The 24,999-nt window shown below is 41.7% G+C and overlaps 2 protein-coding genes across 2 annotated transcripts in view; one reads left to right on the top strand and one right to left on the bottom strand.

Moving 5' to 3' along the window:
- MTMR10 (myotubularin related protein 10) overlaps positions 1-15,524 on the bottom strand; it is a 57,437-nt gene extending 41,913 nt beyond the window's left edge. Inside the window, exons 1-2 of the mRNA XM_037832860.1 lie at positions 15,066-15,524; positions 14,401-14,461 (exon numbers count right to left, since the gene is read on the bottom strand). Of these exons, the coding sequence (XP_037688788.1) occupies positions 14,401-14,461; positions 15,066-15,125 (121 nt within the window). The 5' untranslated portion in view covers positions 15,126-15,524. The remainder of the gene's footprint in view (positions 1-14,400; positions 14,462-15,065) is intronic.
- The window catches only part of LOC119531528 (translation initiation factor IF-2-like), a 30,813-nt gene continuing 20,811 nt past the window's right edge, over positions 14,998-24,999 (top strand). The window contains exon 1 of the mRNA XM_037832862.1: positions 14,998-15,644. Within this exon, the coding sequence (XP_037688790.1) occupies positions 15,124-15,513 (390 nt within the window). The 5' untranslated portion in view covers positions 14,998-15,123 and the 3' untranslated portion in view covers positions 15,514-15,644. The remainder of the gene's footprint in view (positions 15,645-24,999) is intronic.

Here is a 24,999-nt window from a genome sequence, read left to right as displayed (position 1 = left end):
ACCCAGGAGGTTTGATTATTAAAGCTTCCCTCCCTCCCTAACCACTCAGACACATGCCCCACATTCAGGACGGACAGCACCAACAACAAATCCAAACTTGGAGCACCAATTAGATCCCACAAAAATCAGACTCCCACACACCACAAAGACAAAGTTGGGGAGAACTGACTTGATAGGAATAGGTGACTCGTGGACGCCATCTGCTAGCTAGTTAGAGAAAGTGTACGCCACCAAGCTGTAGATCTAACAAATTAGAGATTAGTCTTTGAATAATTTGACTGATTTGTTGTATTCCAAAAGAACCCTATTAAGTAAAGCAAATGCCAAGAGGCCAAAAACAACAGAAAATTTTAAAGCATATGAAAAAAAACAGACGATATGGATAACCCAAACTCAAACACTCAAATCAAAAGATCAGAGGAGACACAGTACTTGGAGCAATTAATCAAAGAACTAAAGACAAACATCGAGAGCATGGCACAGGATATAAAGGACATCAAGAAGACCCGAGAAGAGCATAAAGAAGAAATTGTAAGACTAAAGAAAAAAATAGATGATCTTATGGAAATAAAAGAAACTGTTGCTCAAATGAAAAAGATTCTGGATACTCATCGTACAAGATTAGAGGAAACTGAACAACAAATCAGCAACCTCAAGGGCCACAGAAAGGAAAATGAAAGAACGAAAGAAAGAATGGGGAAAAAAATCAAAAAAATCGAAATGGACCTCAGGGATATGAGAGATAAAATAAAACATCCAAATGTAAGACTCACTGGTGTCCCAGAAGGGGAAGAGAAGGGTAAAGGTCTAGAAAGAGTATTAAAAGAAATTGTTGGGGAAAACCTCCCAAACCTTCTACACAATATAAATACACAAAGCATAAATGGCCAGAGAATTCCAAATAGAATAAATCCAAATAAACACACTCCAAGACATATTCTGATCAGACTGTCAAATACTGAAGAGAAGGAGCAAGTTCTGAAAGCAGCAAGAGAAAGGCAACTCACTACATACAAAGGAAACAACATAAGACTAAGTAGTGACTACTCAGTGGCCAACATGGAGGTGAGAAGGCAGTGGCATGACATATTTAAAACTCTGAGAGAGAAAAATTTCCAACCAAGAATACTTTATCCAGCAAAGTTCTCCTTCAAATTTGAGGGAGAGTTTAAATTTTTCACAGACAAACAAATGCTGAGAAATTTTGCTAATAAAAGACCTGCCCTACTTCAGATACTAAAGAGAGCCCTACCGACAGAGAAACAAAGAAAGGAGAGAGAGAGAGAGAGAAAGGTTCAGTACTAAAGAGATTCAATATTGGTTCATTAAAGGACAATGAGAGAGAGAGGGAAAAAATATATCTGACAAACATAAACCAAAAGATAGGACGGCTGATTCAAGAAATGCCTGCACAGTAGTAACATTGAATGTAAATGGATTAAACTCCAATTAAAAGATATAGACTGGCAGAATGGATCAAAAAATACGAACCATCAATATGTTGCAAGCAAGGGACTCATCGTAGACACAGGGACACAAAAAAATTGAAAGTGAAAAGATGGAAAAAATATTTCATGCAAGTTACAGCCAAAAGAAAGCAAGAGTAGCAATATTAATCTCAGATAAAATAGACTTTTGTTTTAGTTTGCTAATGCTGCCAGAATGCGAAACACCAGAGATGGATTGGCTTTTATAAAAGGGGGTTTATTTGGTTTATTTCCAATGGTGTCTGGAAAACCTCTGTTAGCTGGGAAGGCATGTGGCTGGCGTCTGCTCCAAAGTTCTGGTTTCAAAATGGCTTTCTCCCAGGACATTCCTCTCTAGGCTGCAGCTCCTTAAAAATGTCACTCTTAGTTGCACTTGGGGTATTTGTCCTCTCTTAGCTTCTCTGGAGCAAGAGTATGCTTTCAACGGCCATCTTCAAACTGTCTCTCACCTGCAGCTCCTGTGCTTTCTTTAAAGCGTCCCTCTTGGCTGTAGCTCCTCTTCAAAAGTTCACTCTCAGCCGCACTGAGTTCCCTCTGCCCGTCAGCTCATTTATATGGCTCCAATGACTCAACTTAGACCCACCCTGAATGGGCAGAGCAACAACTCCATGGAAATTATCCAATCAGAGTCATCATCCACAGTTGGGTGGGGCACATTCCAAAGAAACGCTCAAAGAGTCACAATCTAATCAACACTGACAACATCTGCCCACACAAGATTACATCAGAGATAATGGCATTTGGGAGGACATAATACATTACAACTGGCACAACTTCAAATGCAGAGATGTTATGAGAGTCAAAGAAGGCCACTACATACTAATAAAAGGGGCAATTCAACAAGAAATAATAATCATAAATATTTATGCACCCAATCATGGTGCCACAAAATACATGAGACAAACACTGGCAAAACTAAAGGAAGCAATGGATGGTTCCACAATAATTGTGGAAGCCTTCAACACATCACTCTCTCCTATAGATAGAGCAAACAGACAGAAGAACAATAAGGAAATTGATAATCTAACAATCTGATAAATGAATTGGATTTAACAGACATATATAGAACATTACATCCCAAATCGCCAGGATACACATTCTTCTCTAGTGACCATGGAACTTACTCCAGAATAGACCATACGCTGGTACATAAAACAAGCCTCAATAAATTTTTAAAAAATTGAAATTATTCAAAGCACATTCTCTGACCACAATGGAATACAAATAGAAGTCAATAACTATCAGAGACTTAGAAAATTCACAAACACCTGGAGGTTAAAAATGAGGGGGAGAAGGAATCCTGCATCTCAATAACAGAAAGACAAACAATCCAATTAAAAAATGGGCAAAAGACATGGACATTTTTCTGAAGAGGAAACACAAATGGCTCAAAAACATACGAAAAAATGCTCAACTTCTCTGGCTATTAAGGAAATGCAAATCAAAACCACAATGAGATATCATCTGACACCTACCAGAATGGCCATTATCCAAAAGACAGAAAATGACAAGTGCTGGAGAGGATGTGGAGAAAGAGGCACACTTATTCATTGTTGGTGGGAATGTAGAATGGTGCAACCACTCTGGAAGACAGTGTGGAGGTTCCTCAGGAAGCTAAATATAGATTTGCCATATGACCCAGCTATTTCATTGCTAGGTATATACTCAGAGGAACCGAAACTTAAGACACAAACAGACATCTGTAAACCAATGTTTATTGCAGCATTATTCACAATTGCCAAGAGAGGGAAAGAGCCTAAATGTCCATCAATGGAGGAGTGGATAAACAAACTGTGGTATATACACATGATGGAATATTATGCAGCTGTAAGACAGAACAAAGACATGGATCATATAATAATGTGGATGAACCTTGAGGACATTATGTTGAGTGAAGTTAGCCAGAAACAAAAGGACAGATTCTGTATGGTCTCACTAATATGAACAGACATTAATGAACAAACTTTGGGAGTTAAAAGCTGACAACATAGGCGACCAGGAGATAGAAAGAGGGCAGAGACCAGGCAGTTGATGCTGAAGGACTACAGAATGTTTAGGATTGATTGTATAGATCCAGAAATAGATGGCATAATACTGTGTGATGGTAGCACAGTATTGTAAGTACACTGAACAAAGATGTCTGTGAGTAAAGCTGAAAGAGGTGGGATAGGAGAATGTATGACACCAGAGGTAAAGATAGATGATAAAGACTGGGACTGTATAACTTGCCAAAAACTGGAGTGGCCAATGACTGTTACTAATTACACAAATATAAAAATGTTTTTGCACGTGGGAAAGCAAATGAACGTCAACCATGTAGAGAGTTGAAAAAGGGATGGTATTCGGGAAAAAACATAATCAAAGCAAACTAGAGTCTATGGTCAACAGTAACATTGTAATATACCTCCATTAAATGTAAGAAAGGCAATATGCCAATGCTAAATGTATATGAGAGGGGGATATAGGGGAGGAATATGGGGTTCTTGGTAGTGATGTTTTTTGCTGTACTATTATAATGTATTGTAAGACATGTTATTTTTCTTTTTATCATTTTTTTTATTATTGCTAAAAAAAAAAAACAATTTTTCTTGTAGTAATCAATATGTTCAAGTGCTGATTGTGGTGATAAATGTACAACTCTATGATACCACGAACTGAATGTACACTGTGGATAAATGTGTGGTATGTGAATATAACTATAAAATTGTATGAAAAAATATATATAGGAGTAAAAGTGTTGGAGAAAACATGGTGAGAGGGATGTACCTATCTACTGTTGATGAGCAGGTAGAATGGTGTAGCCTTTCTGAAGTTCAGTGTGGTTGTTCCACAAAAAGTTAAGTATATGGGGACCACAAGGTCCTGTAACCTCATTATGGGGTATGTCATTTGAAGATCTGAGAGCAGAGACACGAATGGACATTTGCAAACTGGTGTTCATGGAGGCAGTAATCATGATTTGCAAAGGGTTGAGATGATCTAAGGGTACACTGACTGAAGAACAGAATGGTGTACTGTGGTATACGCACACAGTAGAACACTGAGCAACTATGAGAAGGAGTGAAGCTGTGAGGCACATAACGAGGTGAATAGATCCTATACACAGTATTTGAGTGAAGTACATCAGAAATAAAGGCAAACACTTTAATGCCTCAACAATATGGACTAACTACAATGTGTAAACTCAGAATTGAATCTTAGAACATAGCCTAATGTGGACATAATTATTGTAATAGTCCCTAGATTGTCAGCTCTTACAGCAGTTAACTCTATTCCTGAATTGTATCTCTAAACTTTGAGATGCTGATCCCCTAGCGTATAACCTGATTGGTCTCTGGAACAATGCATATCTCTGAGACACCTGAAACTCAGAGCTAGAGCTTGGCAGATATGAATGTCAGTATTAGCGTGTACAGCCACTGTTAAAAAAAAAAATGCTGAAAAAGAGCCCAGACTTCAATTAGTGATATGAATGAAGCAGGTCCGGTTAAGACCTGGGCAAACTGGGCCAAAGGGTAAAGGTTGAAACTGACTGTGTTTTAAAACTTCAACTTCCATATGAGACCAAGGGAAGAGATGTGTATTTGGTACAGGATCTATATTTTCTAAACAGTACAACTCTACAGTCGGTTTGTTCCAACACCACAATTACATGGAACTTTGAATAGGAAGTGAGATACAGTAGGTTAGTATAGGGTAGAGTGAAATAGTGACACATCCCAAAGTAATTTGGGCAGATAATAAAGAATATATTTACAGCCTCCACCCCCCAGCCCTGAGGAGCTGGGGGAAGGTGCAGAAGTGTTGGACTTCCTCACCTGGACTGGTGTTGATACTGTCACAAACACTGGGACTGGCAGTTTGATGTGCTGAGCCCTTATCATGGGACTTGCCCTTATGAAGATCATCACTGCAAAGGAAAGGCTAAACTTGCATATAATTGTGCCTAAGAGTCTCCCCCTGAGTACCTCTTTGTTGCTCAGATGTGGCCCTCTCTCTCTCTAACTGAGCAACCTTGACAGGTGAACTCACTGCCCTCCCCCCTACGTGGGACCCGACTCCCAGGGGTGTAAATCTCCCTGGCAATGCAGGATATGACTCCCCGGGGATGAATCTGGACCCGGCACCATGGGACTGAGAGTATCTTCTTGACCAAAACGGGGATGCAAAATGAGACGAAATATTTCAGTGGCTGAGAGATTTCAAATGGAGTCAAGAGGTCACTCTGGTGGACATTCTTATGCACTATATAGATAACACCTCTTAGGTTTTAATGTATTGGAATAGCTAGAAGTAAATACCTGAAACTACCAAACTCCAACCCAGCAGTCTGGACTCCTGAAGACAATTATATAATAATGTAGATTACAAGGGGTGACAGTGTGATTGTGAAGACCTTGTGGATCACATCCCCTTTATCTAGTGTATGGATAAGTAGAAAAATGGGGATAAAAACTAAAGGACAAATGGGGTGGGATGGGGGGATGATTTGGGTGTTCTTTTTTCACTTTTATTTTTTATTCTTTTTCTGGTTCTTTCTGATGTAAGGAAAATGTTCAGAGATAGACTGTGGTGATGAATGCATAACTATGTTATCATACTGTGGACAGTGCATTGTATACCATGGATGATTGTATGGTGTGTGAATGTATTTCAATAAAACTGAATTTAATTAAAAAAAAAAAAAAGAATATAACATTATAAAACATTCTGAAATGAGGAAGCATACACTGGAACTATTAGTCAAAGACTTTAAATCAACTGCCTTAAGTTCAATGAACTAAAGAGATCCATATACAAAGAACTAAACTAAATTAGAGAAACAATGTCTGAACAAAACAGAGATGGAAATTACAAAAAGGAACCACAGAAATTTTGGAGCCACAAAGTACAGTAATCAGAATGAAAAGAAATAATCATTAGACAGATTCAATATCAGATTTGAACAGGCAGAAGAAGGAAGCAGTGAAAATGAAAACAAGGCAACTAAAATTGTCCAGTACAAAGATCAGAAGGGAAAAACAATGAAAAATGAATAGAGCCTGAGGGACCTGTGGGATACAAACAAGCAAACCAAAATATGCATTGTTTGAGTCCCAGAAGGACAAGAGAGAGAAAGGGACAGAAAAAGTATTTGAAAAAATAATGCCCAAAAACCTCTTCAATCTGATAAAGACATAGACACATCCAGGAAGCTCAATGAATTCTAAGCAGGATAGACTCTAAGAGATCTAAACCAAAACATATTACAGTGACATTATCAAAATCCTATAATAAAGAGGATTTTCAAAGAAGCAAGAGAAAAGCAACTTGTCACATACAAGGATTCCCTAATGAGACTAACAGTGTATTTCTTACCAGAAACCAAAGAGGTCAGAAGACAGGGGCATGGCATATTTGATGCACTTAGAGAAAAAAATGGTTAACCAAGAATTCTATATCTGGCAAAATTATCTTTCAAAAGTGAAGGAAAATTTAAGACATTTAAAGATAAGCAAAATCTGAGACAGTGCATTACCAGAAGACCAGCTATAAAGGAGATGCCAAAGGGAGTCCTCCAGGCTGAAAGGAAAGGACACTAAGCAGTAAGTCAAAGCTATAAGAATAAATAAATAAAATTGGAAAAGGTAAAAAAAAAAAAAAAAAAAAAAAAAAAAAAAAACTGATCATGAAGCATGGCTATCTGCATACCTGTTACCTGCTCATAACTTTATTAAAGCAGGAACACCTGTCATAAGCTACCGCCAAGTACTGTACTACTGTGAGCCAGAAAACTAGCTTATAGACAGGAAAGAAAGAGAAGATATAAAATGAAGACACAAAGGATTTATACTTAGAACAGTACTGAGTCTGTTTTTATTTACATTTAAATTATTGATCCTGTAAAGAAGACATAATAAAAGGTTAAAAGCTCTAGAAGGCAAGTTTTCATCGGGATGGTTCTCCTGAGCTTTGAGGCAAAGCAGGAGTGTGCTAGACACAGCTTGCTCTGGCTCATGAGCTCAACTGTGCTCCTCTCTCAGTTCAGTGACATCAAGCTCATGGCTTAAATCAGCCATCCGGGGTGATTTATACCATGACACATTTATCGGCACAGCACTGGTGGGAAGCCACAGGGACATCTGGAAATTAGGTTCAATGTGGGGGAAACAAAACGTGTCACAGAAAAAAACTATCTAAATTATAAGATGACAGGTGCCAAGAGTTTCTACTACAACCTGGGGAAGGAATCAAGAAATCTTTAAAGTGTGTTTTCTAAGAACTTTCCACTTGTAAAGATAAACAAGGAAAGCAATATAATGAAGGTTAATAAATCTCCAAACAATATAGCTAGGAAAGTTTATGACTCCAAGGACCAAAAAAATCATGTCATATTATAACCTTGTGTGTGCCCAACACTTGTTTCTTAATGCCTTATTCATTAAGAAAGTCAATATAAGCCTGACGAATAGAGATAATTTTTCCCATAAATTTTTAACTTGGGAAACAGTTTTAAGACAAATTGTCATGTGCACAGTGGCTAATTAACCTATGGAATGTGTCTAGGCCAAAAGCATAATCTGTGGCTTTAAATAGTGACTGACCGTCCTTGGACTGAGGGATTTCCTGAGATGCAGGACTTTCAGTGCTACAACAGGGTTAGACCCAAGCAAACCAGGACAAACTGATCATCCTAGCTTTAAACTCAGAAATGAAAAGTTACAATGGAAGTTGAAACTATGTAGAAGAAAAACACAAAGCATCTGATGTCGTTCTGGTACTGAAGGATCTTCTGGCAACTGAATCATGCCCCCCACAGAAGACATGTTCACGTCTTAATCCACAGTCCTGTAGGTGTGAGTCCATTTGTAAATAGGACCTTTTAAAGATGATATTATTAGTTAAGGTGTGGCCAAATTGATTCAGGGTGGGCCTTACTCTGAATGACTGGAGGCCTTATAAAGAGAAGAAATTTGGATGCACTCCGAAGTCAGAGGAAACAAGAGGAGCAGACACAAAGAAAGGCACACTGCAGAGATGCAAGCCAAGGAAACCCAAAGACTGCAGTGAGCTAGTACTAGCATGTTACAGACCTTGGGGGAAAGGCATGCCCTGTTAAGACCTTGATTTTGGACTCTAGCCTCCAAAACGTAAGACAATTTCCTGTTGCTTAAACCAAATAGTGTGTGGTATTTGTTACAGCAGCCCTGGTAAAATAAGACATGGTCTCATTCTGTAGATTGCACACAATACAAAAAAACATATAATCAAGTACCATATCCAGTAAGTGCTACCAACAATGGTGGTGGGTGAGGTCATCAATGTAGACCTCAGGAAAGGAAGGGACTAGAATGAAATCTCGAAGGGAGAAGAGGATTGAGATAGAAGAAAGAATATGTTATAATGACAATAACAAGGCCTAAATAAGGAATAAGGCATCTGAGAGCAAGGAAGCAGCCTATTGAAGCAAGTATTAATACTGGGAAACAGTGAGAAATGAGGTTAGAAAATGGAGTGTTAGCAAATGCCAGAGGTTAAAGAATTTGGATTGTATCCTATTTAAGAAGGATTTTATTTATGGAGATTCATAAGGGGTTTCTGAGCAGGAGCGGCAACATAAAGACTGAGGAGGAGATGAGAGACAGGTGGTTGAGTGAGTGGCCTAAGGAAAGGACAGCTCCAAACATTCTTAAGGTTCTATAGGTAAAGAATAAACCTATTTTGGAGTAAAGAAAATGTTCAAAGACTGATTGTGGTGAGCAATGCACAACTATGAACAACTGATTGTACACTTTGAAGGATGTATGTTATATGAATAGATCTCAATAAAGTTGCATTAAAAAAGAAAAGAATAAACCTAATGCTAAGACATTGTTCAATGTCCTGTATCCATGAATTAAAGTACTACAAAAATCAATCCACAATCATCTATAAAGCTTATCTACAAAAAAGGGATTTAAAAAAAAAAACACATAAAACACTCAAAAGACCCTTTAAGGGAGTCACATCCAACTGAAGAAGTAAGACTTATGTGAACAGGCAAATAATAAACAAGACAAATCTATACAACAATGGCTATTTTCATTTTCCAAATGGCCCATGGTCATATGCTTTTCCAAAATGATTACAAAAGATTCTGACACTGAGTGCATTCATTATACAATAGGTAATCTTAATAATAAAGTGCTGCTGGCATTGTAGATGGGAAAAGGGAAGGAACTGAGCTGATACATAGTGTTACCACAGTGGCCACAGCTTAGCAGGCACCCAGGATTCAAGCACAAGTTCCTACCTGAGATACCTTTCCCAACCTCTCTCTCTCTATCTTCCCCTCCCACCATTCTGGCTTAGGTTGACCTTCCTCTGAGCTCTCACAACCTTTGCTCTCCTCTCCCACTGAAAAAAATTTGTCTAATGGCAGGACCTCCATCTTTTTCTGCTTCTTACCCCTCTGTCAAGCAGCACTGAGCATGCTTTTAATAGCTGCTGAGCAAATTAACTCATTGTTAGTTGTAGCATTTCAACTCTTCTTCCCTTATGCCTCACAAAGAGAGCAAGGTCGGCAAGCCCAACTCATTGCAAATCTCATATCCTCATTACCAGCCTCTGCTTCAACACAGCCAGCAACAGGAAGTCCACTGCCTCCCAAGATATTCCATTTTCTGTCAGCTGAAATTGTTTAAAAGTTCCTCCTCAAGCTGAGTCGAAACTGTCACTGCTCAGAATAGGGCAGAGCCAAGGACAGAGCTCTTTTTACCTCACTAGAGAACTCCGTCTAGGCTGACATCCAATCTGCCCCTTATCAGCTCCAAAGGCATAACTGTCACTCTAATGTAATTAGGGCAGCCAGGCAGGCTGCACCACTCAGCGTGTAAGTGCACAGCTTGGAGTCCGGCCCTGAATTCTGGTTCTGGCCTTGTCCAGCACTGGGCAAGTTACTTTACCTCCTCAAGCTAATGCTTCTTCACATGTCAAAATAAGATAAATTGGTACCCTACCCCATAGGGTTGTTATGAGGATGAATCTGTTAGCTATGTTAGTTAAGGAGCTTAGCTGAAAAGTGTCAGAAACACACCTGGAACTAACTTAGCAAAAAAGGAGCATCCTGTGGCTTATGTTTGCTGTACCTCAAGGAAAACAGAATCCAGGAATTTGAACACCATTAGAACACTCCCAGCACTCCCTTGGTGCTATTCCTCTGCCTCTCTCGGCACGTGACTTCACTCTTTGGACAAGTCTTCTGGAACTAAAGTCATTGGCAGCATTTACCACAAAGGCTCTCTTTCCTTAGTTCCAATATAAAAATAATCAGAGGAAGGCCTGTGTTCATGCTTGCAGCCTGGGGGTAAGTTATTATGCTTGCTGGCCACATGAAAACCCAAGGCTGGGTAGAGATGGAGAAGCCCAATTTGTCTATCAGAAGACAAGGGAAAGACTCTTGGGCAGAAAAAAACAACTAACATTCTCTGCATGAGTGCTCATTAAATTGTATCTAATAATCTCATCCACTGGTTTCTAATTTAGATTTCACAAACAAGGCATATGAAAAAATAATTCAGGGGATCATTACAGAGTTCCTAGCCTTTTATTTAGCTAACTTCAAATTCTTTTAAAGCCACATATCACCACATCATTTACACCAAAGAAGTAGGAAGGATATAATTTCAGAATAAAGGACAATTCTTTAAATCAAATAAATTGGACTTTATGAAAAAGCTACACTCTTAATTTCATCATTTTAACCAATGGCTGGTAAAAACTTCATCCAGATTTGATGCCAGTCCCCTGGCTGGAATCTTAAAGTCAACCCATTCAGGCTGTGACAGTCTTCGATGCTGCCCAAAGTCAGCTGGGTGTCTCCACCAGGCCTGAGACTGCGCCCTGGGCACATTGCACCTCCAGCATTTGCCCCATCCACCACAGAGCCTGGAACCCAGTAGGCGCTCACACAGTTACTGAACTCATCTACCAATCCAGCAGCTATCAAAAAAGACTTGAGCATAGTCTTAACAAATTACTGATATTACTTGCTCTTAATGAATATGTACTGGGACACACATAAACACACACTCATTTTTAAAGTCATACTTTTCCTATTTTAAAACAGGAAAGGGGCAATTTTACACATATACAATACAATCACTAAAGAACAAGATTCATGTAACGAGGGAAAGATGAAGTAAAAGGTAGCTGCTTTGAAAGGGCACTATATTTCAACTGCAGGCTATGATGTAATTCTCTTGAAAAGTGTTAACTTTGAGAGAACAGAGACGCAGAGCATAAAATAAGATAGTCTTCCCCTTACTACTAAATCTGGCAGTTGGTTGGCCAGTGTATAGGGGAAGGGCAGGGCTATGATTATGATTACAGTTTAAGCAGGTGATCTGAGGGGTCCTTTCAACTCAGTGTCACATGCTAGACATTGGGGCCACAAAGTTGAATTAGGTAACATCTCTATCTCAAGAAGTTTCATGAACCAGGAAAGCTGCAAATTTCTAACATACACCATAATCTAAATTAAATTACTAGTCATTTCTTCCATTTGCTTTACATAACAAAAGATGACGATTATTTTTAATTTAACCTTAAGTTCCAACTGAGCACACAGTGCATCCACACAAATAAATAATTCTCACCTGCTTACTGAATTAAAAGTTAAAAGTTTGAGCAACTGAAGTAGGATATCCTTGAACTGAAGGCATTATGCCAAAACATAACATGCAATACTACACTTCTGAACGATTAACTTCTCGTCCTGTGTGCCAGTGCAAAGCCACCAGTGACTTTGGTCAAGTTTTCCTTCGGTTTGTGACCAGCCAGCACTACATTATTCAAGTCCTTTAGTAAAAAGTTCTAACCTACCCTAGGTCTTTAGATCTCCAATGCATCAGTTATCTTCTATATGCCTTCCAGATTTCATGGGCATAATAGGCTGCATGCCCAAAGATGCACAACGGAGGTTCTAGTGGTAGTCAGAGACGTGACATGAGAGGTAAAGCAGGAAACAGAGACTTCAACAGGGTGGCCAGACAAACCGCAACCAGGAAAAGTATGGGATGGGCTAGGAAGAGAAGGTAAGAACAGAAGACGTCTGGAGGGAGGGCAAAAGGCATGAAAATTTAGTACTGGTTAGATGTTCTGAAGGAGTAAGTTTGATGAAAACAGTATGCATTTACAAATTTTAGCTGTGATGTGGAAGTCAATGCAAGAAAAACTAACACAGGTTAGAGAATTCCTTAAGGGGCAACTAACAGAAGATCCAAGATCCAAATACACCTGCTATTTCTAAGATAAGTAAACCACTTACAGTTAGGAAAGGGTTTAAATCTTTCTCAGAAAACTCTGACTTTTTAGGAGAAAGATAAGTTTTTAGTGATTCTAACACTTCAATGAAAAAGTTCTTCAAGCTGATCTATATGCAGAAACACTTCATAAGAATAATATAATTTTAAAAAATCAAGCACTATCATTTGTAGTTAAGACCATGTTGTTTATCAGAGTCAAGTCATAATAAAGGGAGGGGAAAACCAAAGCCTGTGGAGATGAAGTAAAGGAAGCCAAAGTTCAATAGCTCACAGGCACTCATTCAAGATAGTGCTGTTTCCCACAGCTGCCTTCAAATGCCTGGAGTGACTAAGTCTGAAAGGCAGGGAGCAAAGGTTACTTACTAATTTTATTGTTAACTCTGAGAAAAAGTGCAAAGGTTTTATTAGTACACACTGGGTGAAGAGCATTAACAAAATCAAGGAAAAATATTTATAACTAACTCATAATCAAGTTAAAAAATTTTAAGAGTTAGCAGCTACCATATGGAACAAATGGTTGACACTTTGAATGTTTGTCCCTACTCTTTATTTAAAATTTTAAAACATAAAATTTAAAGTTTCCATTTGTTCAATTACCACCTACAAAGTTCTAATTATTTTACTAGATTTAGCATTAAGTAATAACTCTGAGAGTGCTAAATGTTAATAGTAGCCACACAAACTGGTATTGATTTCAGGTTTAAAACAGGATTTCCTAAGCATCTGCTACTTCCCCCCAAACCATATTAAACAAGTGACTTTTCTGAATAATCATACAGGACGTTCAAAATACCAACCAGATAATATTTTGTATGCTCTAAAACTAAACTCCTGACTACCACCAATCCCTACCTTTACCTCCAAGGTCCTCTAAGGTCAATTTTGTTCTAAACTAGAGATTCTCAACTGAAAGGAGGTTTTGCCCCCAGAGAAGATTGGGCAACGTCTGGAGATACTTTTGGTTGTCACAACTGGATGGTAGATGGAATTGCTACTGGTATCTATCAGTAGAGAGCAGGGATGCTGCTAAACATTCTACAATGCACAGGACAGCCCCTCACCCAAAGAATTATGGGGCCCAAAATGTCAATTGTACCATTGTTGGGAAACCCTGTTAGAAAACTGAATCAAGCAAATTCGCAAATACAGCTGACAACTTCAAAAACAACTGCCAAGTAATGATGCAAAGTTCACTGAGCCTTGTAATTGGTATAGAGACAGGGCCATGATAAAAGTTGCCTTTCATACTATTGAAATGTATTTAAATGATATGACTATTGAGTATTAATAAAAGAAGTTGCAGACAGACATGAAGGCATGTTTCCCTACCTAGTCAAGATATACTTCTTTCCAAAAAGTACATTTCAGGAGAAAAAGTAGAAAAAGATATCTTCAAAAGGTACTGACATTCTTGACAGTTTTTGTAATAATTTATCTTTATTTTTTGTGGCTGTTATTTAGTTCTAATCAGCTCCCCCCCTCACCCCACTCCCGCTCAGTCATTAGATTTTAACTGGAGAAAATTTAAAATAAATAGAGGAAGAAAGTTAACCACACAACACTAATCAGTAGAAAAATCGCAGAGCAAAATACATAACTTAAGTATCGGTCAGAACTCTAACGTTTACCTGGCAAAAGCACTGGCTCCAGTTTTTTAATCTTCGGTTCCGAATTAAACTTATCGTCAGTCTGAAACATATTAGCAAAATAAATAAAAATCAAAACATTTTCCCCCGTAACATATAAGAGCAAATTTTGTTTTTCAATTGATGACACATATCGCCTGCTCCCCGCCCCCTTAAATTTTTCCACATTTTTACCGAATTCTTTTTAAGATCTGTTCATTACCGACACTGGAGCCTCAGAGTATTAAAACCTCTTGTGCTGCTTCCAGCTGTTCTCATTTATCGCAGACAAGAAGCCCTCCTCTACCAGGTGTCCACAAGGCGCTGCTCACGGGCTACAATCACGCTGGTGCTCACCGCGGGCACCGCCGCCAGGCGAGGAACTAAACTCAGCTCCTAACTCTCGGGTCCCCTGACACGGCAAAACCACGGACGACAAGGACTTGGGGCAGAGAATGGCTGCAGAGGAGTTTTACAAGTTTCCACCGAGCCAGCTGGAGGCTCCCGAGAAGGCGCGCTTCCCTGCGCTTGGGGCAGCCGAGAAGCTAGCGGGGAGACAGGCGTAACCTCTGGGGGTCCCCCGCTCTCTCCGACGCCTTACAGTGGGGCCCGCCCGGCGGATCCCCGGAAGCGCTGAGCGAGGCGCTAGCGGGCAGGGGGTTGTTTACCTGGGGCGGTGGCAGGAGGTAGGATCTGAACGTGGGTCGCGGCGGCTTGAGAGAGAACATGGTACCGCCGTCTTTTTGCCCGGGACCGCCGCTAAGCAGCGGCAGCGCCGACACCTCCCGCTACCTCTGGGATGAGCGCTCCCCGTGCAGCCGCCCAGGCCCTGTCTGCGGCCGCCCGGGCCGGGCGGACTGTCAGGCGGGGACACGGCGGAGCGCCCGCCCGAGCGGGGAGGAGCCGGGGCAGGGCCGGGCCGAAGCGCGCGCCGAGGCCCATCCCCGGAAGGGGCCCACCGCCCCGCCCCGAGAGATGGCGCGCACAGGGCCGACGGCCGGCCGCTCCCGGCCTCTAGGCCGCGTTGGCGCCGGAACGCAAGGCTTGCGCTGTGCGCCCGCTGCCGGTGACCTCAGCGAGGACGCCGCGGAGTTCAGGGTGCAGGGGCCATTTTGAGAGCGCAGCCTAGGGAGGCCGCTCCTACGGTGGCCTGCAGGGTTCACGACGGCCCGCAGGGACCTACGGCGGCCCACGGGGGTCAGTAGGGCTCGGGCGAGCGTTGTTTTTCCGGTCATCCGGGAACATCCGTGAGTGGGGAGAAGGGGGCTCTGGGTTCCTGCGAGTGAGGGACTGGTATCGGGAAAGTGGGGCGGTGCAGCCTACAGTGACCAGGGCCGGTCGTTCCGCGCGATCTGTACCGCTTGTGATAAAGCCCCCTCCAAAGTACCCGTCACCGGGTCTGTTGATTTGCCCAAAACTTTGAGACGGGGATGCCCTCCTACCAGCTGGGCTGACTGGTGGTTTCCACGGGATGTTGGGATTTGCGTCATCTGTGGTTGTAGGGACTATGGATATAAGGCGTTGCCAGGTAATCCAGACTCCTCCGTTCATCCGTTTATTAACGTCAGTTAATGTTAATGTAGAAAAAGATTGTAAGCAATTTGCTTTTCTTTTCTCGCTCATCCTCACATGCAGTGGTGCTGGTGAGCAAATAAATGATCAAAAGCCAGGGAAGAGTAAGTCCCTAGCAGTATTGGGAACTTCACTAGGCTGTAAAAGTAATAATTTGCCCATTAATTGCAAGGGAGGGATGAATTTCAGCATAAATTGAGCAAAGGGCGTTTCTGAACTCTTACCGTATTTCTGAACTGAAGTAGCCCAGGTGGAGGGATCTAAGGGTGTTACACTGTGGTGAATCTGTCATTTGCGACTGATAAGATCAAAAGTGGTGGGTTCCCAAATGACCAATTCCTAAGACAACAGGATTTCAAAGAGAAAAGAGTTAATTGCATGGTGGGAAACAGGAGATCAGATGGCCTATCGACCTAAAAATCTGTCTGCCTGAACTGCAGTAACTCTGATAGTTTTATAGTATCAAAAGTTGGGCAAGTTTTAGGGTAATGAATAAGGGCTCATAATGACAATGGCTCCAGATGATGAAGTTAGAAATTAGCTCATTATTGAGCATGTGCAGGTTAATTAGATGCTTAGTCACAGAATGTATGTAAGAAAATGGTGGCCTTAATATGATGATGGGTGTGATTTTTAGTTTTATAATGAGGTATAGGTCACTTATAGCTTGAAGTTTAAGCTACTGTGAATGTCAGGCTGGCCAATTTTGCTTAGTTCTAGCTTCTAGCAAGATAGTTTAGGAATTGGCATGGGTCAGCTCTCGGCTGACTCAAGTTCTTTCATTAATAAATGTTAGGGGCTGTCTTTTATGATCATAAGATTAAAGTTGAAAAACAGGATTAGATGGTTGAGGGGACCCAGGGTCCAACCCACTCTCCTCTGTAGTGAAAGTGAGTTATTTCCTGTAGCCACCTACTTGACCTGGACAGACCTTAAAGGTCATCAGACCTCCTCAGTGGGGGGAAGAATGTACAAATGGTATCATAAAGCATTAAAACTCCCCTCACCTGACCGCTGTTGATAACAGATCTTCACACCCCTGTGTCACAAGTCCCTGCCGAAACTCTCTTCTCACACCCTATGAAATGTCCCTGTCCTAAGCCTTATAAATCATCCCCTGAAGCCCCTGCTCCTTGTGGAGTGCTAACTTCCATCTTTTCTGTACAGCGGCTGCCAGTAAGAATCGCTCCTGTCCCTAAGTCCTATTAAACTCATGTCTAACTCCATGCCTGATGTGTTCTTCAGTCTTGGGGCTGATCTGGGTTGGAATACGGCTACAAATGGGGCCAGTAACAAGGTTTTTACAGCCACAAGAAAAAGGTTATATAGTTACACAATTACTATCAAAGATCAAGGCAGCTGAGTTACAGTTCAGTAATTTCAGGTATTTCCCTCTGGCTATAATAATATACTAGAAAGTCAAAGATATCTATATAATGATTCAGTAATGATAATCATGTGTTAATTCCTAACTTCTTGGTTACAGGCCTAGCTCCTTTTTATGCTTTGAAGAATAAAATCCCAATCCAGGATTTTATTATTAGTGTCACAGGGAAACTCCAATGTGGGCACACTGACATACACAATTACAAAATAGAGTTACTATGGCTAAGAGATTTACAATGGAGTCGGGCGTTCATTCTGGAGGTGACTCTTATGCAGGTCCCTGTCAGATATTACAAACTGCCAAACTATGCAGAGCTTCAAGCAGCAATGTGCCTCAAAACTCTAAGGATATCTAGGCACCAAAAACAAACCACAGATAAGGAACTCAGTAAACTATCTAACCTGAAAATGCCCTGAAATAGCCACCCATCACAAACAATTTGTGAAATCTTTTTCTTTAAAAACCCTTGCCTGGAAGACCCAAGACTGGACACAATTTTAGTTGCTACCTGAATCTGTGCTCCCCAAATTGCAATTCTAAGACCCCAAATAAATGCCTTTGTTACCTTGCAGTTTAGTTTGTTATTTCTCAGTTGACACAGTCAAGCTATTAGTGGAGCTCCCTTTTGCCGAGAAAGATGTCACCGGAGCTCCGTTCCAGGCTCTCTGTCTCGTCACAAGAAGGAGTTCAAGGAAGAAACAAGTAGGTATAAGCAAGTGAGAAAAGTTTATTGAGGAAAGTGAAAGTACATGCTTTAAGGGGTGAGTGTGGGGCATGCTAAAGAGAGATGCATCACAAGTGGTTTGGCACAGGGCATTTTATCAAATGAAACAAAGGGAAGTAGAGTTTGAGACGTTAGTACATTTGGCACATTGTGATTGGTGAGTAATCTTTCAAATTAAGTAGTGGCTATTGCGATTGGTTGTTGTGACGGTTAGGTTCATGTGTCAACTTGATGGTACCCAGGTGTCTGGTCAAGCAAGCACTGGCCTAACCATTGCTGTGAGGACATTTGTGGCTTCTTAATAAACCAGAAGGCTGGTTTGTTAAATCATCAATCAATTGGCTGCAGCTGGGACTGATGATGTGCATGAAGGGTGTGTCTTCCACATTGAGAGAATACAGTCAGCTTGATTTAATCCAATCAGTAGAAGACTTTTAAGTGAAACAGATGGAGGACCTTCACTTCTTCTTCAGCTGACTAGCAAAGTGTTTTCTGAGGAGTTCGTCGAAGTTGCCAATTCATTTCCTGAGGAGTTCATTGAACACATTCATTGAAGTTGCCAGTTTGCTGCCTGGGGGGTTCATCGAACATCTTCATTGGAGTTGCCAGTCTGCTGCCTGCCCTATGGAATTTGGAATCATGCATATCCACAGTTGCATGAGACACTTTTATAAATCTTATATTTATAGATATCTCTTGTTGGTTCTGTTGCCCTAGAGAACCCTAACTAATACAAGTTGGTACCAGGAGTGGTTCTTGAGAAACAGAATCTTAAAATGGGCTTTCACAATCTGTTCTCTAGTCTGATTAGATTCAAAGGCACTAATGACTCCATTCCGATAATCAAAATGGCACTGACAGTCCGTGGCATGAGTTGGCAATGGAGATATGCAAAATATCACTGTTTGATTCTCCTAATCATACTCTTGTATGAAGCAAGGCTCTGGGTGACAGTGTTTTTGGCAGCTTAACAGAGTTTTGCAGAGTTAAGAGGTATAATGATGTTGGCTAGTTGCTCTTAGATATGCTGGATAAGTTATATCATCCTCTGTGAAGACAAAGAGATGAGCTAAAGGCTTCAAATTCAAAACTTAAGCACCATATGACAGATGTAAAGGTTTCTATGAGTGCCTTGAAAAGAAAATCTTATTTCCTCTGGCCATAGACTTGCGATTTCTGAAAACCAGACCCAGAGTCTCATTGTACGAGTAGTAGATTTACAACATAAACTAAAATCTCAACCTCACAGGGTGTCTGCTGTTAAATTAAAGGCACTGATTGGAAAAGAATGAGATCCTGAAACTTAGGATGGGGACATATGGATTGATAATAATGGCGGTGAGGACATTGGAACCCTGGATTCTGCTGAGTCATTGTTAGATTTACCTGTAGAGGGCTGTCCTGAGGAAACAGCTTCCCCACCTCCAGTCTGCCCTAAGGAGCCTGCCATCCACCCCCCACCTAAGGAGATTAACCCTTCAGTGCCTGCTAATCCTGTAATCACCTCCCCTGAGGAAGCAGCCCTCACTCCTCTGTCTGGAGAGGTTAATCCTGTTTTAAGAGATGAAAATGTGACAGAATGTCCTGAGGTAAATGGCTTGAGGGATAATTCTAACTCTTGTCATGACCCACCCCCACCACCAGTCTTTGCTTCAAGACTATAACTAGACTAAAGTCCCAACAGGCCCCGAAGGGTGAGGTACAAAGTGTGACCCATGAAGAAGTATGCTATACTCCAAAAGAACTGTATGAATTTTCCAACTTATACAGACAGACACCAGGGGAATATGTGTGGGAATGGATATTAAGGGTGTGGGATAATTGTGGAAGGAATATAAGGTTGGATCAGGCTGAATTTACTGAAATGGGCCCACTAAGCAGAGATTCCGCATTCAATGTTGTAGCTCGAGGGGTTAGAAAGGGTGTTAACTATTTGGGTGGCTGGCTGAAACATGGATCAAAAGGTGGCCGGCATTACCAGAGGTTGAAATGCCAGAACTGCCCTGGTACAATGTGGAGGAGGGGATTCAAAGGCTTAGAGAGATTGGAATGTTAGAGTGGATTTATCATGGAAGACCTGCTCACACACTCCTGGAATGTCCATAGGACACACCCTTTACCAGGACTATGAAGAATAAATTTGTGAGATTAGCTCCATCATTCCTGAAGAGCTCTGTAGTTGCCCTTTTCTGTAGGTCAGATATTACTGTAGGAACTGCTGTCACTGAGCTGGAATCCTTAAACACAATGGGGATAATTGGATCCCAAGTCTGCAGAAGCCATGTGGCAGCAGTTAATTGCCAAAGACAAGGTGGGCGTCGCTGCCATAATGGAAAACAGGCTCAAGGCAGCAGTCAAAATAATCTGATTCGCAGAGGCTTATGGCGTTGTCTAGTAGATCATGGATTACCTAGTTGTAAAATAGATGGGCAATAGACTAAATTCTTGTTTGAACTATATAAACAGAAAAGTTCTAGGTAAGTGAACAAAAGTCTCCCTTGAATTACAGAAACAGACAGTCATGGCCCCTTAATCAATTCCCAGATTTGAGACAATTTACAGATCCAAAGCATCTTGAATGAGGGGAAGGCCAGGTACACTTGGGGAAGGACCCTGTTACACTGTCAAAAATTTATACTGTTAATCTTCCTCCCAGCCTTCCCTAGGGGACCTACAGCCTTTTACCAGGGTAACTGTGCTTTGGGGAAAAGGAAATCATCCAATATTTCATGGATTATTAGACACTGGTTCAGAAGTGACATTAATTCCAGGAGACCCAAAATGTCACTTTGTTCCACCAGTCAGAGTTGGGACTTAAGGAGGTCAGGTGATAGATGGAGTTTTAGCCCAGGTCTGTCTCAGTGGGTCCAGTGGGTCCCCAGACCCATTCTGTGTTTATTTCCCCAGTGCTAGAATGCATAATTGGAACATTCTCAGCACCTGGCAGAATCCTTACATTGGTTCCCTGACTCCTGGAGTGAGGGCTATTATGGTGGGAAAGGCTAAGTGGAAGCCACTAGAACTGCCCCTTCCTAGCAAAATAGTAAACTGGAAGCAATACTGGATTCCTGGAGGGATTGCAGAGATTGATGCCACTCTTAAGGACTTGAAGGATGCAGGGGTGGTTATTCCCACCACATCCTCATTCAACTCTTCTATTTGGGCTGTGCTTAACCAGGTGGTGACTCCAATTGCAGCTGATGTTTCAGATGTGGTATCATTGCTTGAGCAAATCAGCACATCCCCTTGTACCTGGTATGCAGCTATTGATCTGCAAATGCTTTTTTCCTCAATAGTTGTTACTAAGGACCATGAGAAACAGTTTGCATTCAGCTGGCAAGGCCAGCAGTTTACATTCACTGTGCTACCTCAGGGTTATATCAACTCTCCAGCCCTATGTCACAATATTGTATGCAGGGATCTTGATCATTTCTCCCTCCCACAAGACATCACACTGGTCCATTATATTGATGATATCATGTTGGTTGGACCTAGTGAACAAGAAGTAGTGACTACTCTAGATTTGTTGGTAAGGTATTTGCGTGGCAGAGGATGGGAGATAAATCCAAAAAAATACAGGGAACTTCCACCTCAGTAAAATTTCTAGGTGTCCAGTGGTGTGGGGCATGTTGTGATATCCCTTCTAAGGTGAAGGATAAGCTGCTGCATCTGGCCCCTCCTATGACCAAAAAAAGCAGCACAATGCTTAGTTGGCCTCTTTGGATTTTGGAGAAAACACATTCCTCATTTAGGTGTGCTACTCCAGCCCATTTACTGAATGACCAAAAAAGCTCCTAGTTTTGAATGGGGACCAGAAAAAGATGAGGTTCTGTGACAGGTCCAGGCTGCTGTGCAAGCAGCTCTTCCACTTGGACCGTATGATCCAGCTGACCCAATGGTGCTGGAAGTGTCAGTGCTAAATAGAGATGCTCTTTGGAGCCTTTGGCAGGCTCCTATAGGAGAATCACAATGCAGGCCCTTAGGATTTTGGAGTAAAAGTTTACCATCCTCTGCAGATAACTCCTCTCCATTTGAGAAACAGCTGTTGGCCTGCTACTGGGCCTTAGTAGAGACAGAATGCTTAACCATGGGCCACCAAGTTACCATGAGACCTGAGTTACCTATCATGAGCTGGGTGTTTTCTGACCCACCAAGTCATAAAGTTGGGTATGCACAGCAGCACTCTATCATAAAATGGAAATGGTATATATGAGATAGAGCTCGAGCGGGTCCTGAAGGCACAAGTAAGTTGCATGAGGAAGTGGCCAAATGCCCATGGCCCCTACTCCTGCCACCTTCCTTCTCTTGCCCAGCCCACAGCTATGGCATCTTGAGGAGTTGATTGAGGAAGAGAAAACTCGGGCCTGTTTACAGATGGTTCTGCATGATATGCAGGCACCACCCAAAAGTGGACAGTTACAGCACTGCAGCCTCTTTCTGGGATCTCCCTGAAGGACAGTGGTGAGGGGAGATCCTCCCAGTGTACAGAACTTCCAGCAGTGCACCTGGTTGCTTCCTTTGCTTGGAAGGAGAACTGGTCAACCGTGCATTTGTATACTGATTCCTGGGCTGTTGCTAATGGTTTGGCTGGATGGTCAGGGACTTGGAAGGAACATGATTGCAAGATTGGTGACAAAGAAGTCTAAGGAAGAGGTATGTGGATAGACCTTTCTGAGTGGGCAAACAACATGAAGATATTTGTGTCCCATGTGAATGCTCACCAGAGGGTGACTTCAGCAGAAGAAGATTTTAATAACCAAGTGGATAAAATGACCCATTTGGTGAATACCAATTGGTCTCTTTGCCCAGCCACTCCTGTCATTGCCCAATGGGCTCATGAGCAAAGTGGTCATGGTGGTAGGGATGGAGGTTATGCATGGGCTCAGCAACATGGACTTCCACTCACCAAGGCTGACCTGGCCACAACCACTGCTGATTGCCCAGTCTGTCATCAGCAGAAACCCACACTCAGTCCCCGATATGGTACCATTCCCCGAGATGATCAGCCTACTACTTGGTGGCAGGTTGATTACATTGGACCACTTCCATCATGGAAGGGGCAGCAATTTGTTCTTACTGGAATAGACACATACTCCAGATATGGGTTTGCCTTCTCTGCACAAAATGCTTCTGCCAATACTACCATTTGTGGACTTACAGAATGCCTTATCAATCATCATAGTATTCCACACAGCATTGCTTCTGACCAAGGAACCCACTACACAGCAAATGAGGTGAGGGAATGCGCACATGCTCATGGAATTCTCTGGTCTTACCATGTTCCCCATCATCCAGAGGCAGCTGGGTTGATAGAACAGTGGAATGGCCTGTTGAAGACTTAATTATGGCATCAGCTAGGTTGCAATATCTTACATGGCTGGTGCAGTGTTCTCCAGGAGGCTGTTTTTGCTCTGAATCAGCATCCACTCTATGGTGCTGTTTCTCCCATAGCCAGGATTCATGGGTCCAGGAATAAAGTGTTAGAAACAGAAGTGGCAATAGTCACTATCACTCCTAGTGATCCACTACATAAATTTTTGCTTCCTGTCCCTGCAAGCTGAAGCTCTGCTGGTCTACAACTCTTAGTTCCAAAAAGAGGAGGGCTTCCACAAGGAAACACAACAATAATTCCATTGAACTGGAAGTTAAGACTGCCACCTGGCCACTTCGGGCTTCTTATGCCTCTGAATCAACAGGCAACAAAGGGGATTACTGTACTGGCTGGGGTGACTGATCCTGAATATCAAGGGGAAATAGCACTGCAACTATACAATGGAAGTAAAGAAGAGTTTTCCTGGAATACAGGTGATCCCGTTGGGCATCTCTTAGTACCACCATGCCCTGTGATTAAAGTCAGTGGAAAACTGCAACAACCCAATCCAGGCAGGACTACCAATGGCCAAGAAACTTCAGGAATGAAGGTTTGGGTAACCCCATCAGGCAAAGAACCACAGCCAGCTGAAGTGTTGCTGAGGGTAAAGGGAACAAGGAAGAAGGTAGTGATAAATATGAACTACAGCCACATGACCAGTTACAGAAATGAGACTATGATGGCATGAATATTTCCTCCTTGTTTTGTTATGAGTATGTTTGTATTTGTCTGTAAAGCAAATATTTTTGCTTTCTTTCCTGTCTTATCCCCTTATCATATGACATAAGCTATATTGTTTATTTTGCAGTATTTAAGTTAAAGGAAATCAGTTTTAAGAGTTAATGTCACCCAAGGACTTGCACCTTATTCTGGAGAGACTTAGTGTATTTCTGGTTGTGCACTGGACAGCGGAGTATTGTTATGTGAAATATATGTCTGTTATTGTTATCTTCTTAAAGATAATGTATGGTTTTAGGTGATGTGTATAACTTCCAAGTTAACAAGGAGTGGACTGTGATGGTTAAATTCATGCATCAAGTTGGCTGGGTGATGGTACCCAGCTGTCTGGTCAAGCAAGCACTGGCCTAACTGTTGCTGTGAGGATGTTTGTGGCTGCTTGATAAACCAGAAGGCTGGTTTGTTAAATCATCAGTCAATTGGCTGCAGCTGTGACTAATGATGTCAATGAAGGGCATGTCTTCCACATTGAGAGAATGCAGTCAGCTGGATTTAATCCAATCAGTTGAAGACTTAAGCGAGACAGATAGAGACCTTCACTTCTTCTTCGGCTGACCAGTGAAGCATTTTCTGAGGAGTTCTTTGAAGTTGCCAATTCATTTTCTGAGGAGTTCATTGAACACATTCATCAAAGTTGCAAGTTTGCTGCCTGGGGAGTTCATCGAACATCTTCATTGGAGTTGCCAGTTTGCTGCCTGCCTGATGGAATTTGGACTGGTGCATACCCACAGTTGCATGAGACACTTTCATAAATTTTATATTTATAGGTATCTCTTGTTGATTCTGTTGCCCTAGGGAACCCTAACTAAT

This window comes from Choloepus didactylus, chromosome 4 (assembly GCF_015220235.1).
Source record: "Choloepus didactylus isolate mChoDid1 chromosome 4, mChoDid1.pri, whole genome shotgun sequence".
Classification (NCBI taxonomy): domain Eukaryota; kingdom Metazoa; phylum Chordata; class Mammalia; order Pilosa; family Megalonychidae; genus Choloepus; species Choloepus didactylus.
The sequence above is the reverse complement of the archived record's forward strand: the minus strand, read 5'-3'. Positions and strand labels throughout refer to the sequence as shown.